The sequence below is a fragment of the Pleurodeles waltl genome, chromosome 6 (assembly GCF_031143425.1).
Source record: "Pleurodeles waltl isolate 20211129_DDA chromosome 6, aPleWal1.hap1.20221129, whole genome shotgun sequence".
NCBI classification, from domain to species: Eukaryota; Metazoa; Chordata; class Amphibia; order Caudata; family Salamandridae; genus Pleurodeles; species Pleurodeles waltl.
The window spans coordinates 424,997,171-425,015,743 of NC_090445.1; the positions used below are offsets into that span (position 1 = coordinate 424,997,171).

The 18,573-nt window shown below is 46.7% G+C and overlaps 1 protein-coding gene across 1 annotated transcript in view; it reads left to right on the forward strand.

The window, feature by feature from the left end:
- Nucleotides 1–18,573, forward strand: part of LOC138299831 (acidic mammalian chitinase-like) — a 59,031-nt gene that overhangs the window by 29,211 nt on the left and 11,247 nt on the right. Inside the window, exons 6-9 of the mRNA XM_069238426.1 lie at nucleotides 5,196–5,320; nucleotides 14,107–14,230; nucleotides 14,961–15,146; nucleotides 15,261–15,377. Coding sequence (XP_069094527.1) covers nucleotides 5,196–5,320; nucleotides 14,107–14,230; nucleotides 14,961–15,146; nucleotides 15,261–15,377 — 552 coding nt within the window. The remainder of the gene's footprint in view (nucleotides 1–5,195; nucleotides 5,321–14,106; nucleotides 14,231–14,960; nucleotides 15,147–15,260; nucleotides 15,378–18,573) is intronic.

An 18,573-nucleotide genomic window follows, 5' to 3' on the forward strand; every position in this document is an offset into this window, starting at 1 on the left:
TGTTGGTAATGTATAAGTAGGGAGAATCTAACTATAAAAATGGGTCATATAATTCTAACAGACAGATCTCTATGTGTAAGGCAAAAAGAAAAAAGACCAATGTAATATGTAAACATAGACATAAAATGAGCCGCCTCTCAATCACCCAATTGTGTTAAACAAATGATAATTTCATTGTAGTGCAGAAAAGTGATTAAAGTGTAAAGGGCATATATAAAATTCTATGCATGCCCCTTAAAAAATGTCTGTTTCATAGTCCGGTATCTGTATTCACCATTGCAAGTTCAAAAAAGTTAAAGAAATATATCTGGTATCAAATACCTCTTAATATGTGTAGGAATTACATTATTTATAAATGGAGAATCTAAAAGACTGTAAATACTTAAATGATCACAGATGCACATAGAGTTCCGCATCCAGGTTGCGTCCCCACGGGTTTTCAGAACCTAATAATAAAATCATTCTTGATTCAGTTTGTCTTAACAGAGACGTTCTATTGCCCCCCCGAGGGTTAGCAGCAATGGTTTTTATCCCATAAAATTTCAAGGAGCTACAGTTGCCTTCATGAACATCCCAAAAATGTTTGGCTAAGGGATAAGAAGGATCGCGATTTTTAATGGCTCTGAGATGTTGTAGAAACCTCACTTTGAGTTTGTGGATAGTGCTGCCGACATATTTTGTTTTGGCAGCCACATTCAATTACATATACAACATACTCTGTGTCACACGTGATGCGATCCATTATTTTGCAAACTCTTCCCTCAAAAGTCATATACGAATGGGTATTTTGCGCATATGTTCAGGATTTACAGTGCCCACATTTCCAAAAACCTAGACTTTTCTGAGATAGCCAGGATGGATTGACTTTGGGACAATATATATATTTATATATTTATCCAGCCTGCCTATTTCCCCTTCATTTCCACATGTTAATAACTCAATGTTTCAAACTGTTGCGTATATGTCTTTATGAATCCTATCTTCCGGTTTTTCCAAAATGGCAGCTACATAAGGTCACGCTGCGTGACCTGCGTCTGACACTAGACAACGTGAAGCTTCAGATTTATCCCCGTTCTTCTTCTTGCTGTCTTTGAGAGTTCCTCCCACACGCTGCCTCCACAGGCGCCGCTTCAGCCTCTACACGCACTGCGTATGCCCTGCACTCAGTGCACGAGTGCGCTCCTCTTTGACAACAATGGAGGTGGCAATAAAAATAGGAAGAAGGAACAGCTACATTCAGTTAATGGTAAGACGATTAATATGCGCATAAATAGTATGCAGTAGCTTGAAAGGCAATTACCTCAAACTTTGCCTATATAGCTGTCGGGACGTGTAACCTCATCGTAGATGATATAAAAGCACTTCTTCTGGGTTGATGATGCTTCTCCTTGTTAGACATCCATCAAAGGGGTTGATGCTTGATCCTTCCTTCGCGTAGGCTCAGGTTTTCAACGCTCATCGCCACGTTGTTGTATGTAAATGACCACATGATGCGCAGATATATACACAACTTTAATGTCTGAAGCCTCAACAGATACAAGTCCGCTCCTCTCAGGTGTCAGCTGTTGTCTGCTAATGTTCTATATTCCATATAGAGCACCTAGCTTACATGACACTGGCAGAACACCACGATGGAGTATAAACACAACAGTACTGTCCTACGTTTTGAACCTGGTCCTGTTCTAGCCCTTCCAAACCACATCCCACCCTGGTTTTCTTCATCATGTTTGCAGGTTTAAATTTGGAGAACCCCAAGTCCCTTACCTTTGGTTCTCTTTTTCTTTCCCTCTCTGGCGCTTTAATGCTGGTTTCCCTTAGGCCCACCTAGGTTCTGTGCCCTAGGGTAGACCTGGCACCCTTGTGCAGACACAGAAAGACAGGCGCTAAGAGGTGTCAGCAGAAATTTTGAAGCACACAGCAGCGCAGGCCCTCTACTTCAGGCAGATGCTGTAGGTGAAAAGCCATCTCACGAGCTTCTGCCTCAGTCTTCTCTCCTCCCACTCAGTTCATGAGTCTAGTGGTGCAGGGACTTTAAATAAATATTTGGTTTACAGTAGAAGTGTTACCAACTCATCTGGACAAAAGTCCCCGCTTTCTCATCTGAGCCCAGTTGACCCACCTTTGTTATAGATGAGATTAATTAGAAGCTGCAAATCAAATCAATTATTCTTCACAGTATCAATTTCAATCTTTTGGGGGTCAATGAAGGCAAAGTGTGAGACCCCAGCAATCACAGGGCATTGCAATCAATCTCCAGAGTCACAATGTATTGCTTGTGACCTCATAAGCCACAGGGTATCATGTGCAGTCTAAGCAATCAGAGTGCAATGTATGTGACCTGAGCAACCACAGATTATCTCAGAGGTGTCACATGGCCGAATGCCTAAACTAAGCAATCCTAGTGAATTGTTTGTGAACCCAGAAGTCACAAAAGATTGTGTGTAACTTCGAAAATCATAATGCATTGTGTATGACCTGGGGAGTCTCAAACATCTTTGCAGCCTAAACAGTCACAGGGCATTGTGTGTGACCTCTGCAAAAAGCATCATGTGTGATCTCAGCAAAGTTGTCACATGGGGTTGCAGTTAAACTAAGCACTCACTTTGCATTATTTTTGAACCAGCAGTTGCAGAGCATTTGTGCAACCTCAGTAGTCACAATTAATTGTGTACAACCTCAGGAGTAAGAAGGGATTAAGTGTGATGCCCGCAGTTCTATAGCAATGTCTAGGAATTCAATTACTATAGGGTATCACGTGTGACCTCGACAGTCATTGGCATCGGTTTCTGCCTGAGTAGTAACAGATCAAAGTATGAGATCTCATCAGTGACAGGACATTGTGTATGACTTCCCCTCATCAGTTGCGTTGTGGTATAATTTGCGATCTCAGTGCATCATGCGCAACTTATGCAGTGACATGACCGGGTGTGTGACCTCAGTGGTCATAATACTTTGTGCATGATGTCAGCAGTCACTGGGCATCAGGTGCAATCTCAGCTGTTGTTAACACTGTGCATGACCTCTGTAATCACAGGATTTTGTGAAGATATCTCAGCAGGTAAAGGATATTGTGTGCGACTTCAACAGTGACTGGGCATTGTGTGACCCTGAGCTCACTGTGCTTTAGGACTAAAGATGCATCTCTATGATGCGACCCAACAGAGGATGAGAGACCAGAATCAAGACTTATTTACATATGCTTGGACCCTGCTTGTAGTGTTAGTGTGAGCAACAAACAATGAAATCATTACCAGTAGCTGAGATTAATTCCATCACTGTTTCTGCTTTTAGGTTAATTCTGCCAGAGAGCGCAGCAGTCTGGTTGTAAAAGATTTATTGTTAGCTTACCAAGAATTTACATTGGGCTTACAACCTGCAAATTGTTTACCATTGGTTTGCTTTATTGTCACTCTCATTTACTTGCTTATTATTTGATGACCTTCTTTGTTCACTAGTGTTTGTTTTGCCCATGGAGCATCACCTCTTTACTTGTATCCTTCTACTTCTCAATTTTAGGCAACTACTTTTTTTCCAAAACACTCCAAATGTTTTCAAGTTGTCTTCCTCGTGTGCTTATCTCCACCCCGCGCTCCATGTTTATCTCTCTCATCTGTATACTTCCCTCACGCTCCCCGTGTTGCTTTCTCTTGCCTATGTACTTCTCTTTTCCCCAACACTCCAGTTTGCAGTCTCTTGCTTTTGCAATTATTTCCATCACCCGAGTTGCTCTACCTTGTGTGCTGCTTTTCCTCTCCCCTTGTCCCCTCCCTGTTGCTTCCTGACCCCACCTGCTCCTCAGTTGTTCCTGACTGCCACTGTTCTATTTTATTTTTAATTTTAGCTTTATTTTTGCATTTTTCGGGGAGAGGGCCACATCATTGTGCCTTTATTTAAATGTTTTATGTTGTTTATGCTGTTCAGCTAATGCTGTGCGGCATGAACAAAATCTATTGAAAAAGGCAAGAGCTATTGGCTTTGACAATGCTAGTTTTCAGCAATCCTAGGGCATCATATGTGACGTATGCAGCCACAGAGCATTATCTTTAACCCCAGCAGGCACACAACACTGTGTACATCCTTGGCAGCAACAGAGCATTACATGCAGCCTTAGCAGACATAGGTACTACAAAGCGATGTCAGAAGTTGCAGGATGTCATCTGCAACCTTAACAGTAACTGGTTATTGTGTTCAACCTCAGCAAGGCCAGACTGGCTGTACTGGGCATCGGGTGTTTCTCTTGAAGGGTGAGGGGCACTTTTGTAGCATTACAGCAGTTTTGAAAGCACTGCAGAGCTCCTTGTATATCCAACAGTTTTCAGGAAACAATAAAAGTGCCAAGATAACTCTGGCAATTCATGTACCAGCTGGAGAGAGATTCGAGTTTTGTCTAGTGGCAGTTTTGAGTCATCTAAGGTAGTGCAGAGTTAATATGCCTACTGCAAAGAACGTGTCCTATGCAGCTCACAGAACAGTATTTTATGTACACAGCTCAGTGGGATACTGCTTTTGTCATAGAGATCCTTTTGTTACTGTGCACTTCATAAATTACAATCATAATCTAGCACAGTGAGTTATGAACTGCCATCAAAGAGCTGTATGCAAACTGCATGGTACAGGTTAGAAAGTTATGTTTTTCCCCAGTCTTTGATTATCCTAGTTTTGATTTTTTTAAATTGTTTTTTTTGGGGTAGACATGCATTATTAACAAAGTCACCCTTGACCACTGTGTTACATTCTGAATCCTGAATGTAGGCTTCTCCAGACCAAAACTCTTAAAAAAATACCTACCGGCATGAATGTCGTGTGAATCCTACACCTTAAAGTCCCCTTTGTAAAACAAACGTAAGTGCAAGGCCCAAAACGTTTTTCTTTAAAACCAGTCTCTGATGCAACTAAAGGCCAGGAATTGGAAACGAAGCGGCTGCCTAGTCTTGTGGCTCTTTCCTCCCTCCACCCTTCACTGCCTGCCCCATTATCTCACTCTTACATGTGCCTTTTCGTCCCTACTTTCTCCTTTTGTCACTATTTCCTGGTTTTCTCTTCCACCTTCTTTATCCCCCTTCTGTCTTTCTCTCTCTTGTTCCGGATCAGAGTGTAATGCTGCTAAAAAAAAGTTGCAATCCCGAAAAAATATGAGCTCGGGTGCCCACCACCGGCAAGAACAGGCGACAATTAAGCAATGCCTTTGCTTTTAGGAAATGCTGGAGGCCTTTCAGGCAGAAGCGAAATCGACAGGCCTACCCCGGCTGCTGGTCACCGCTGCTGTGTCTGCCGGCAAAGGAACCATTGACGCCGGATATGAAATCGCTGAAATCGGAAAGTGAGTCAAGAAACTCGACTGTTGTTTACAGAGTACCGTAGGGCCTCCCAGCGGGCCCTTCGGCAGTGTGTATGCCGGTATGACTCGGGAATTAGTTCGACTACTTCCAGGTCATTATCACCCAACCAAAGCTACCAACCCAACAATACCAGCTTTTCTTTCAGGACTGAGAGGGACCAACCTATAGAAAAATCAGGATATTACTAGGCCGCTGCCTCTGAAAGAGGCTTGTACTTCTGAATGTTGACCCCTTGGGATATCGTGATGCAAGAATACTGTGGACAGAATATCGAAAGATAAGTGCACACAGGGAAGTTACTATTCCTAACTCCACATCTAAATACATTCAGGCTATAATATCAGATAGGTTCATATATGACTTACCTGCTGATACTTTGTCTCAATATTTGCCCTTGTGTCCCATCGATATTCTGGGGTCCACATTCAAAGTGCATAAGTCCATACCCTGAAAGAGTTGTAGGTCAAGGTAGAGCTAGTCCTTTGTCATATGACTTACTCTGGTCTGAACTGCTTTCTTGACAGGGGCGATCTTTCATTGGCGCAGCAGTTGCAGCAGCACTAGGGCCCAGAGGCCCACCGAATCCTGATTATTGCTCTATTTTGAACATTAGCCAGGGGATGTATTTCTTCCTTTCACTAAGTCCCATGAAACAGTAGTAACCAGTGTCTTTATACGGATCCAACTTGTTTCTGTAGTTCCGTTTGCTCTCTTTGTTCTTGGGGGTTAATCACTGGCGTAACAAAAGCCCGCGGTGCGGGGGCGAGCTCCCGGGGGGGGGGGGGGGACCTTCAGCAGAGTTTCCTGCCTAAAGAGCTGCAAGTGAGTTCGGGGGGTGGGAGGGCTCAAGTTTCTTTAGGCAACTGGGGCTCATATCTTAGCAGAAGTACCTGTCTTATGTTTCATGAGACAAGCAGGCTCTTGTTTCTTTAAATATAAAAAGGCCACTCCTTGGAAGGTGAAGTTTAGTACATACAGAACAATAGAAACATCACTCCTCACCGCATCTTCTCTGTTCCTAGTGAGTCGCATCCTGTAGCCCCTAGTGAGCAAAGTGCTCTCACCATAACCAGGGAAGCGTCACACCAAACATTGACTGCAGGACATATGAGGGGGCGGGGAGGGTTTTTTAAAAGTTGAAAATAATCTATCTAGTTATTTTGATTTAAAAGAACACAGGTTACACTCGGGACATACAGGCGTGACACTCTTGTTGGTGTAAAAGGTCATTTATTAGAACAGGTTTTAAACATCATTACTCAAAACTTAACTATATCTCCTTTAAACAGACTTTAACTTAAACAATTCCTTTTCCTTTATTTCCTCCTTAAAATATCTCCCTTCAATTTCCCTACTGTATCTACTCCCCTATTCTTCCCATGCCTTCCCTGCCTGTAGCCTACCCCTCCCCGCTCTGATCCTTCAAATCCTTGTTTTTCCCCCTGGAAAGGTGGACAAGCCTGCACCTGGCTCTCCACCCTCCCCCATCTCCTGCCATCGCTTCGAATTCACCTGTCCTAAATGACTATTAACCGCCCCTACTTACCCCTTACTTACCTACCTACGATCTCCTCCTTCTGTCTTCCTAAGCTGGGTGGGTGGGTGGTCCTAAATAAATCTCCCTCCTACACTAACGTCGGCGCGGTGAAGAGGCCGACCCCACCCTCCACCCCCCTTATATCCCAACCAATGAGGCGCCTTGTGCGCCACTTCCCTTCCCGAAAATGCCCGCGGAGAGACTAGACTGCGTCTCTCCCTCTCCGCGGGCCCCTCCATCGGGACATACAGGCGTGACACTCTTGTTGGTGTAAAAGGTCATTTATTAGAACAGGTTTTAAACATCATTACTCAAAACTTAACTATATCTCCTTTAAACAGACTTTAACTTAAACAATTCCTTTTCCTTTATTTCCTCCTTAAAATATCTCCCTTCAATTTCCCTACCGTATCTACTCCCCTATTCTTCCCATGCCTTCCCTGCCTGTAGCCTACCCCTCCCCGCTCTGATCCTTCAAATCCTTGTTTTTCCCCCTGGAAGGGTGGACAAGCCCGCACCTGGCTCTCCACCCTCCCCCATCTCCTGCCAACCAGGGAAACCTGTGAGGCGTTTTGCTGCCCCACCCTCTCTTATTCCTTGGTACACAAATTTGTACCCCATGCACTTTCTAACATCAATCTCAATTCTGTAATATAATACACATTGCCCAGTTGTGATAAATGTACCCCATCATCGCGAAACAAATCTTTTTCTTGTTCTTTTATGTCCCCGTGTCTCAGCACTTTGATCCCCTGGGCCCAGCAGAAAACTCTCATAGCTCTATTCAATTTTTTCCGAGCCCGCTCTATGGCTCCGTGATTTATAGCCCCTCTCCAAGCCCTTCTCGGCACAAATTCCGTCCAAATCAAGCATGTTCCACATAGTTTGTGTTTTAAAAGTTCCAAATCCCTCTGCATCATTTGAATCAAAGTGAGCCCCGATAGTTTCACCAGATCATTCTCCCCCAAATGTATCAATAACAAATCTGGGCACCCCCAATGCGGCAAGTTACTCGTGATAAATGGAAGCAGGCTCCCCCACCTCATCCCACTCTTGCCCCACCAACGCACTTCATGGTTTCTGCTGGGCAGTCCCAATGATCTGCCGTAAACTTGCTTCTCTGCAAATTTTGCCGCCCAATGTACAAACGAATGGCCGACCAACCATGTTGTCATCTTTCCCTTTTCTGGCCCAGCCACGCAACCTGTAAAGAAAAAACATTGTAACAACCGCCTGGATACACAAGAAACCCCCCCTCCCTCCCCTATCTTTCCTCTTCTGTCTGTACCGTATTCTTCACGGCCTAACATATCTTTCGCAGCACCTCGACTTCCATCTCCCTATGGCCTTGATCTTAGCCCAATCCCATCCCAAGTGTGCCGCCTCTGTTGCCGCGCCAATCCTAAAAGAGTGCGTTCCATAATCACCTGCGCGCCGCCCTATCCTTCCAAGTGCCATTCTCATAACTTGTAAAAGTTGGTAACTCGTTAGCTTCTTTCCTGACGCATGCATGAACACACCTGTTTCACCTGCCCCTGGCCATCTGTCTTTGAAACTGACCCATTCCTCAAACGGGCAAGCTAAATCCACACCCCCTTTTCTCAACCATATCCATTTGCCTTTTCCCAGCTGGTCAGTTTTTGACCGTCTTAACCAAATCCCCAACCTGTCTCTATGCACATATACCTCTTTTCTCCTTACCCCAATTTCTTTTCCCACCCCCAACAACTCTGATACTCTAAAAGCGCCAAAAAACATCCACAACATACATAACCTAAACAAGCCCACCTCGTATTCATCCCTACAACAAACTGGTAACACCTGTAACATCTCTACCAACATTTCAAACGTAATGGGCTCCCTGGCTGGCTTGTCTCCGCTCACTCGAACTTTGCTCCATCCCCTCAGCATTTTGCCCAATAAGTCATTACGCGCTGGATCATAACCAAAAAACAATTTGCCATAAAAAGACACACCAGCCAATTTCCCACCAATAGTAGCTGGAGATAAACCCTCCCCGATCAGAAACAGCACGAAACGTCTAGTCCTAGCTTCCAGCATTGGCAGGCTTTGTGCCCAGAAGTTGCCCCAAAACCGTTCAAAAGATTGAAACTCCAACCATGCCATTCTGTAATTATGCCGCGTGGATACTGCTAATGACATCTCCACCAGCCCGTGATCATCATGCCCCGCATTCCCAGATGTCTGCCGGGACCACAGTCTTGTTCCGATCCGCTCCAGGTGCCAATTCGCGGAAACGCCGCCACTGTGAACGAGATAGTGAGTCTGCAATCTCAATGTAAATCCCCGGTATATGTGCAGCTTTAAAAATAACATTCAATGACAGGCATAACAGCATGAACTGACGCAACAAGCGCAAAACTCTGAGGTCCCTTGCTCTCTGTCTTTTGACCAATTCTACCACTGCCATATTGTCTATCTGAAAAATCACTGTCCTGTTCGCTAATTCTTGACCCCACACTGCCAGTGCAACTAAAAGGGGAAAAAACTCCAAAAACGCAATGCTTCTCCCTTGCTGCGTCCAAACTGCCGGGCATTTCTCCGCACCACCTCCCGTCCCAATACAAACCAAAACCTGACGCTCCTGCTGCGTCTGAAAAAATTTGTATTTGCCATACCGTGTCCGACTCTCCAAAAGACATCGGCACTCCATTGAAATGTCTCAGAAAGATCTCCCACACTCTAATGTCTTCTCGTAACGACAATGATACTCGTATCCTGTGGTGCGGAAGCACAGCACCTGACATGGAAAGTCCCAAACGCCTACAAAAGGTTCTACCTCCCCTAACTACCCTGCACGCAAAATTAAGGTATCCTAACAGCCTCTGAGCCGTTCTCAGGTCCATCTTGTGCAAAGTGCGCACTTCCTCTAGGCAATCTAGCATTTCCCTCACCTTTGCCGCTGGCAACCTGGCGACCAAATTTTTTGTATCCAGTTCAATGCCCAAAAAGGTTAGAATCGGCACTGGGCCTTCTGTTTTTTCTGGGGCCAAAGGCACACCTGCCTGTTGTGTCAGCTTTTGGAAAGCGTCCAGGGCCCGCCCACATGCCCCGGATGCCGCTGGCCCTACGAATAGGAAGTCGTCTAGGTAATGCGTCACCCAGCTATGGCCGCTCACCCTTACGAAAACCCATTGTAAAAAGGTACTGAAAGTCTCGAACAGGGCACATGATATCGAGCAGCCCATGGGCAGCACCCTGTCCACGTATATGTTGCCATCCAGCTGCATGCCCAAGAGGTCAAAATCTGCCGGATGAATAGGGAGCAGTCTAAAAGCTGATTGAATGTCGCATTTTGCCAATTCCGCCATCCTGCCACATTTCAAAACTAACTTTATCGCATCGTCAACTGATGCGTAAATTACTTTAGCGTCCTCCTGGGCAATAAAGTCGTTGACCGACGTCCCTTCCGGCCAAGACAAATGATGAATCAACCGGAATTCTCCTTGTGTTTTCTTGGGTACCACTCCCAAGGGGGATATCATAAGAGTGTCACTTGGCCACCCAGAGAATGGGCCTGCTATTCTGCCTAAGGCTACCTCTTTTGCCAATTTGTCATGCACTATCTGCGGGCGTTCTTTGGCTGACCGCAAATTGTCAGCCCATCTACGTTGCCAAGGGCCTTGGTAACCTATTCTAAAACCTTCTCTAAAACCCCATTCGAGTAGACGCGCTTTATCCCTGTCTGGGTATCTATGCAACCATGGTAACAGAAATTCCAGTCTAACTGGTGTAGGCCCCTTTTGGCGCAGGAGTGCCATGCCCCCCTCTCCCTCTAGCAGCCCTCCACTGTTCAGCTGGGCTGGACAATGAGAAACATTGGGTGACTGGATGACGGCCCCCGCACTTGGAGCAGTCATGCTTGAATCTGCATTGTGCCCTGGAACAAAAACCTTTGTTAAAGTTCCAACAAGCCCCTGCCGTTGTCCCTGTTGTCTTAGTAGTATTGCCCGCCCCTCCCTGGGCGGGGCGAGCTTGAAAGGGCTTATAAGTCACTGGCAGGCCACTCGCAGTGTGAGTGGACGCCGCTGTCTGCGCTGATGCCATCCATTGCATCCACAATTCGGGGTCCACGTCACCCCACGGTTTCTCTGTATTGACACTCACCCGGGCCCTGAATTCCTCATCATGACTGAGCCATGCAAAACCTCCAAAATGAATCTGTGCCTTTCTAATTATATCCATGTATTTGAAAAGTGCAATGGCTCTGTCCGGGTATTTCTCGCAGTATATACTGGCGAATATCAAAAAGGCCGATGTCCAGTTATCCATTGTTATCGGCACCCGAGGTCTAATCGCTAGCTCCCATTCCTCCTCCTTGGACCCTTCCTTTGCCTGTATGCCCCTATGCAACAGTTTAAACATGTCCACATATTCGTGTTTCCATATTTTGTTTTTTGTTTTTTCCGCCACATGCGAACCTAGAGGCATGGCTAAACCCATGTACGGCAGTCTCTTCCTGTGGCCTCCCCCTTCTTTGTCCTCTATCGTCTTTTTTCCGTATCCTCCTTCCCCGTTGTAGCCGTACCACTAGTGGTTGTGCCCTCCTTGTCCTTGTTCTCGCCTGTCTTCTGACTGTTGCTATCACCTGCCTTCTCTAGAACTGACCCGTCCCCTACCCCAATGGACCTTCTTGTGTTAGCCTCCTTCATTGTCCCACTCCCTTCGCCCCACACTGACCACCAGTTCTTACCTCCAGCGGTGTCTGCCAGACTCCTTGGTATTCTTTTTAGGCTTCTGCCTCGCGGCGTAACTTGCCGACCGCCCACGGGGCCTTCCAGCGGAGCTCCCACCTGTAAAACAGAGCACGAAGAGGTTGCGCCGCTCCTGCGCCCTCGCCCGCCCCCTTTGGTAACCGTATTCACCTCCCAATCACGTATTTCGCCATCCTCCCATTCATCCCCTTCCTCCTCATAGTCCAGTTCAAGCTCGTTATCTCCTTCCCACTGGCCCTTGCGCTGGCCGAAATCTCTAGTATTGTCCAATATACTCGCACTTGCTTCCCCACCCGCATGACGCGTGCCATCGGGACGGTGTCCGTGGTCCCTCGGTGTGGAGAAGGCCGCTGCAGACCCCTCCAGAGCTTCGTGCCAACGCGTTTGGGCCGTATTGCGCCCAGTTGGCGTATTCCGTCTCTTGCCAACCTCTGCCGCTGGCATTGCTGCCCTTCTGCCCCCGTGACCGGGTTTCACCGCGCCTACTGCCCCTTCGGCCGCTCGAGCCTCTTGTCTCTGTCCTCCCCTTGCCTGAGGCACCCATACCCATGTTCCACCTCCCTGCCCCGGTTGTTGTGGCCCGCCTGTCCCTTGGCCTCCCTAAACTTTGGTGTTGTCTCACTGCGGGCCTGTGCCTCGTCCCTGTCCTTACAGAGCTGCGCCCACCTAGCCTCCGTTTCTGCCACTGCCTTGCGCTGTTCCCTTATTCTGGCCTCTAAGTCCAATGTCTCTGACTGGTCCCAGGCCACCTGCATATGCGGGCTCAGGTCCCCCACGGTCCCTGCTCCCTGTGCTGCCTTGACTTTCCCTCCCTTGGCCTGGCGGGGCGCTGCCTTGGACCTTCCTGGCCCGCCCCTGTGCCTTCCGGCATATTTTCCTCTTTTCTTGACGGGCGCCCCGAAGAACCCAGGGCTATAGGCCTCCCCCCTGTGATAAGACAGATCTAAAGGGGCAAAATCCCCACTGGGCCCCGCTATAGGTTGCTCTGCCTCCTTGCTATGACTGTCGTCTGCTGCCTCCCCCGCCTTGGGTCCCCCGCTGCATGCAGGGTCCGCGCCTACCTGCGCGCTGGCTGTCGCTGCGTCCTGCGAAACCTGGGTTTCCCCGCCAAACATCAGCGGGCTCTGCGTCCTGTGGGGAACCTGCTGCGTGATCGTGGCCTGCCCGGGGGCTATCGCCTCGTCATCTCCTTCCCCTTCAGAGTCCTGCGACTCGCACGCCGCTATTGCGGCCGCTACCCGCCCTGATGCCGCCCTGCTGGGGCGTGTCATCCCCACCCAGGCCTGATCTAGGACCCCAGGTCTAAGCAAATCCGCCCTCCCTGCCTCGCCTAGCATGCGTAGTGCGGCCCTTACTGCCTCCGCGTCGTGGCCGGTGGCCATGCTGTGGCCTATACTTCGCTTGTTACAACTACCCCAGGCTTATTGGCTGCGTATGCGTCTCCAATGGGAGTCTTGGTTTGGTCTATCTTGAATGCTGTGAATGTATATAGTTGCTTGTCTTATTATTATTATTATCCCCTTTTTTTTTTTTTTTTTTTTGTGCCCCAAACTATCTGACCCCGCTCTGGGTGTGCCCTGCGCCATCCCTTGCCTTTGGGAGTTGTACAGCTAACTGCCTAAATGGTGGTCAGAAATTGTAGAAGCAGAAGAGAAGAACAATATTATTATTATTTTTTTTTTTTTGAAGGCCCTTACACCTGGCCTAGCGCTCGTTAATGGCCCCGGGGGCCCCGCGCGTCGGTGCCAGCAAGGCCCGCACCTGCCGGTTTATGTCCCGCTCCTCCCGGTATCCTTAATTGTGGCAAGAAACCCCCCGGGGGCCGCCTCCCGCAAGCGCGCGGCTCCGCGCTCTACAATTAATGAAAAAGGGGGTGGGGCCGACCTTCCCCGATCCCCCCGCTGGTGTTCTGCCCAACGGAGCCGCTCCCCCCGTCAAAAACGGGCCGCCCGCACTTTCCGCCGGTGCCTTAATAATGGAAAGTAGGGGGAAAATTACAAACGGCCCCGCGAGGCGGGGCGCCTGCCTATTAACAAAAAACCTCCCCAGCCTAGCCCTGTGGCCGAACTGGCCTGCCCAACTCCTTACCTACACATCCTAAATAAATCTCCCTCCTACACTAACGTCGGCGCGGTGAAGAGGCCGACCCCACCCTCCACCCCCCTTATATCCCCTGCCTAAAACCCACCCCCACCTACCTCTCAACCAATGAGGCGCCTTGCGCGCCACTTCCCTTCCCGAAAATGCCCGCGGAGAGACTAGACTGCGTCTCTCCCTCTCCGCGGGCCCCTCCATAAAGAGATCCTGAAGCTATATAAAAAGTAGCGGTCTCTTAAAAACGGCAATTATACACCTTCACCAGATAAGAGTACTAAGGTGACTTGACTTGAGCAGAGGAACAAAACATTTCCTGGCAGAGTGTGTATCTCTGAGTGAAGCCATTCTTCGAGGTTTGTTTTCCTAACACTGTTTCTAAGAGACTTTCTTCTGTCAGACTTCTAGATTTCATCAGCGTGATGACCTATGACTTCCACGGAGGCTGGGACACCGTAACAGGGCACAACAGCCCTCTCCACGTTGGATCTGAAGACAAAGGCGATTTTGTTTACTTTAACACTGTAAGGTTACATTTTGCTGCATTCGCTTTTGGTGAGCTGGGTCTGAGGGAATTGGGCCCTGGGCTGGGTGGCTTCTCTGGGGTGTGTTTTGGCTGTCACCCATACTGTGTTCAGTCAGTGTTCTACCAATGCTAATGATGCCTACTTTTGGGCTCCCCTATTGGCCTCTCCACTGATTAATAATCAGCAACTGGTGATTTCTTCTCTGGTTGTTGGACCACTGTTGTTGATCTGTCTGGTGTTGGGGCTGCTGTTGTTTACTTGATTACTGTGTGTTATGGTTGCAAGTGACGTGTTCATGGAAGTCATGACCTGCTTCCTGGGAGCGTTGTGGCAGCAAGCAATGCATCCCCTCACGTTTGTGACTTGTCAGTGCTGTTGCTAGTGATTTGTCACCTGGATACCGTAGCCTCCAGTTACATGGGTATCATGGCCCTGCACAAATCCTTGCATCCTTTGGAGCGATAGTTTCTGTCGCCTTCTGCCTTTAGCAGTCTGGCCCCCACTGGAGTGACCTGTCACCAGATTGTTGTGGCTGCCAGGGACCTGTTTCATGGTTCTTGTGGTTACAGGTAGTGATTTCTTTACTGAGTGTTCTAAGTACCCACCTGTGGCCTGTTCATGGCATCTTGTAGTCTCTAACTTGGATGCCTAACCCCACCCCCCATTCCCCTGTCACTGTGTGTCATGGCTGCTGCTAATGACTTGTTTTCCAACTATCTACTTGTAGGAGTTTGCCATGAATTATTGGAGGGATAATGGCGTCCCAGCTGCGAAGCTGATCATGGGGTTCCCCACCTACGGACGCACATTCAGACTTGTTACTGCTGGTAATTGCAAAGTGGGTGCGCCAGCAGCAGGGGCAGGGTCTGCGGGAACCTACACTCGTGAAGGCGGCTTCTGGGCCTACTACGAGGTAATGTCTGAACATCTGAAAGAATAAAATAGCAATTTTATGTCTTTATTGTTTCCCCAAAGGGGATTTTATTGTCTGTATTCAAGTTTTGTTAATCTCTGGCTGCTCCGGCAGATTTGCACATTCCTAGCAGGGGCCGATCGCCACTTCATCGAGGACCAGAAGGTGCCGTTCGCCTGCAAAGGCAACGAGTGGATCGGATATGACAACAAGGAGAGCTTTAAGCACAAAGTAAGTGGTGGTCATTGTTAGTGTGAGTGGACTGAACAGGTTCTCGGGGTGAATACTCTCCACGATGCACTGGCTACAAGATTAATACTTGTCAGAAAGCATTTCCTACTTGACTCACACGTTTCCACAGGTCGTGTTATACCAAAACGCGCGACAATGACAATTCTCGACCAGAGCTACCCCGAGGGCTGCCCACACGCACAGGAACTGGTGTTCACAAGGGTGGTGTGATGGTAATTCTTGGATCGTCACATCCTGTGATACTCTTTCACACTGTTATATTCTGCTTTTCTTCATGTATCTGCATTTTCTGCAAAATCGCACAAAAAATACTGTGAACCCGTGTGGTTATTAAGAAGGGCTTTTCGGAATTTTCTTCAATTTTTGTGTTGTCCACTATTTTTCATTTAAAGGAAACAGTGTCAAAGGAGTGCGTTGGCAGGGTGCTCCGCTATACCTATTTCATTTTTTGACCATCAATAATTTTTTTTAATTCAGGGTTTTTATGGATGGAGGTCGCTTTACTCATGCGCCGTTACTCTTTTTCTTCACGAATACGCAGCGCTTAAGTTGTGCTTGTGGTTTCCAGTGTGGGGCACCGGCACTTATTTTTGAGGGCCAGCACTTATTTTTCTGCCTCGAGCATTACCTGCGAGCAAAAGACAAATATGGGAAAGACGGAGGAAGAGAAAAACGAAAAGCCTTCACCAAGGGAGAAAGCAGAAAGCTGCAGGAGTGAGCTGAAGGGGCAGGGAGTGCCTGTAAATGGATTGAAGAGGCCCGTGATGGCTTCGGGATTACGCTGCCTCAGTATTCTGTGCTCGCACATTTAATTGCATCAGCCGCATGTTTAAGAGGAGAGCTTTGGGCACAGGCATGTTTTTATTTACAAATTAAGCACTGCTTATTTCTAAACCCATACACAGTTCTGCCACAATTTTGAGAGTTAAGTGACTTTCCATGATAAATTAGTTTTTTTTTCATTTGTTCAAAATGTACACGCTACTTATCTTTAATATGGTAGGCTCATTGAGGGGTTGCGTGATGGGTAGATGCAAGGAATTCCGCTGTTTTGTGCTCAGTTGCTACAATCAGTTCTTCCTATAGGATTTACCTAAGTGCCTGCCCTGCCAAGGTCTTAGGTTATTTACATACAGGATGCTTTGGTTCACTGCTGCCTTAAAAATTAATTTCTGGTCTGACAGTATATATGCTGTGTAAAGAATAATGAAATGGTGTTAGGTATGGGGTACACACTGGCTAGTAAGTGCCATGAATGTTGACTTCCGAAGGGAATTTTGAATGCATTTAGTACAATGGAGTTGCATATGATGTCTGATACTTTTTACATGTGTAAATTTACTCTTGCACTTTGTCATAAATGTACTACTTTTGGCTATCCACTATTCACAAAATAGTGAATAGCCACATTACATTTACTACAAAGTGAAGGCTTATATGTTTCCGCCCCCTGAAAGCAGGTGTAAAGGTGTTCTAGTTTTAACTTTGCACACATAGATGGAGATCTCCCCCACCAGGGAGGACATCTCTGACTGGTAAAGTATAGGGAAACTTTAAAACGTTTATTTCACTTAACAAAATAATAGAAAATATTTATCTGTGGAAATGAAATGTAAATTAATTACACCACTATTAATTTTGAATTAAGTATTTAAAACAATTAAATATAATAAATTGAAATTATTTATTAACACATTTAATTTAACATGTATATTAATTTAGTGTGTAGTAAAAAATACTAGAAGCATTGTAGAGAATACATTTAATTTAATTTATTTAAAAAAAATGAAAGCTCCATTTATTTTTAAATTAAAAAGGTTATTAACTATCTTATAATACAAAATAGTTAGTTTTCATATTTAAATAAGATTATATATTTTTTGAGAAGTCAAAATAAATTCATTAATTCTAACATTACTTCCTCGGTTGTTATTTTAATTCCCTGTCCCTATTGTTACTGATGGGAGAATGTTGTAGTACAATTTTCTGGCTATGTGTGTTGCTGGACGTACTCTACGTATGGGCTGGAGTACATTTAATGCTGGTTTGGGTCCTATTATTTTGTAACTTTTGAACTGCAGTTTATGAATAAGAATGGGCTTACTCTTTTGTGGGTGGGTGAATGTCCCTTGCAAAACCCTTCCTTACACCTCCCTTATCCCCTCTTGCACTTGCCCAAACAGCTACCATTTAGTAGTAAGTATTCCCAATTTTCCAGCCACACCACAGTGCCCTCCCACATTTACTACTAAAATGTAGGCATACTTGTGCGCAGGCGGGTTGGAGAGATCTGCCCATAAAAGATAGGAGAGGCAGAGACCTCCACATGAAGGTTTGAGAATAGCATTTTGCAGTATGTGAGTAGTAGAATTTTAGTACTACTAAATGTACTACAATATGCAGTGTGTGCATAGGCCCGAACATTAATCTGTATGCTAATGTGAACCCCTATTTCGGGGGCCCTGGGCAGAGAAGAGGCTACAGGACCTAAGCTGTGGGGCCTGAGGTCATCTGCCTCTGATGTCTTGGGGTCTGTATTACTATGACTGCAAACTGGACCACATACAATCCCTTCAGCACCTTAGTAGCAGTGCAGTGAGGGCAAGTAATCACAGGCTTCTCTGGGAGGTAGTGCTGCGGTACTTAAGCTCAGATCTCAAGTGTGGGATATGTAAGCTCAGAACTCAACAATCACCCAGGTGTGCAATAACCGATTGGCCAATGCACTGCTGTATTATGGCAAATAAAAGTACTTTAATCTACTTGTAAATGCTTCACAGAACAGGCTATAGGTGGGACTGCTTTCAGGGTCCAGGGGCTAGTGTGCCTTGGGTTTCAGCACCCCTGACCCATCCTCCTTGGTTTCCCTCTTTCATGTGAATCAACCGGCCATCCTCTTCTGGGATTGAGCTCTCAAGGGCGAGAATCAAGGCTCAATTGTGGGCTCAGTAAACTCAATTAGTCTTCATTTTACAGTTATCAACATAGTCGAGCTGTCTCAGTCCTCCTTGAGATGCTGGCCTAGACCCATAGCACACACCCTTCACGCACCTTTTTCTAGGAGATGCACTGGCTAGAGGTTCTTCCTATGTTTGGGCAGAGGCCGTAGCCGGTAATAGAGGGGTCCTTCACCAGAGTCCTTACAGGCATGCAGGACTTCAGTGAGGATACAGGC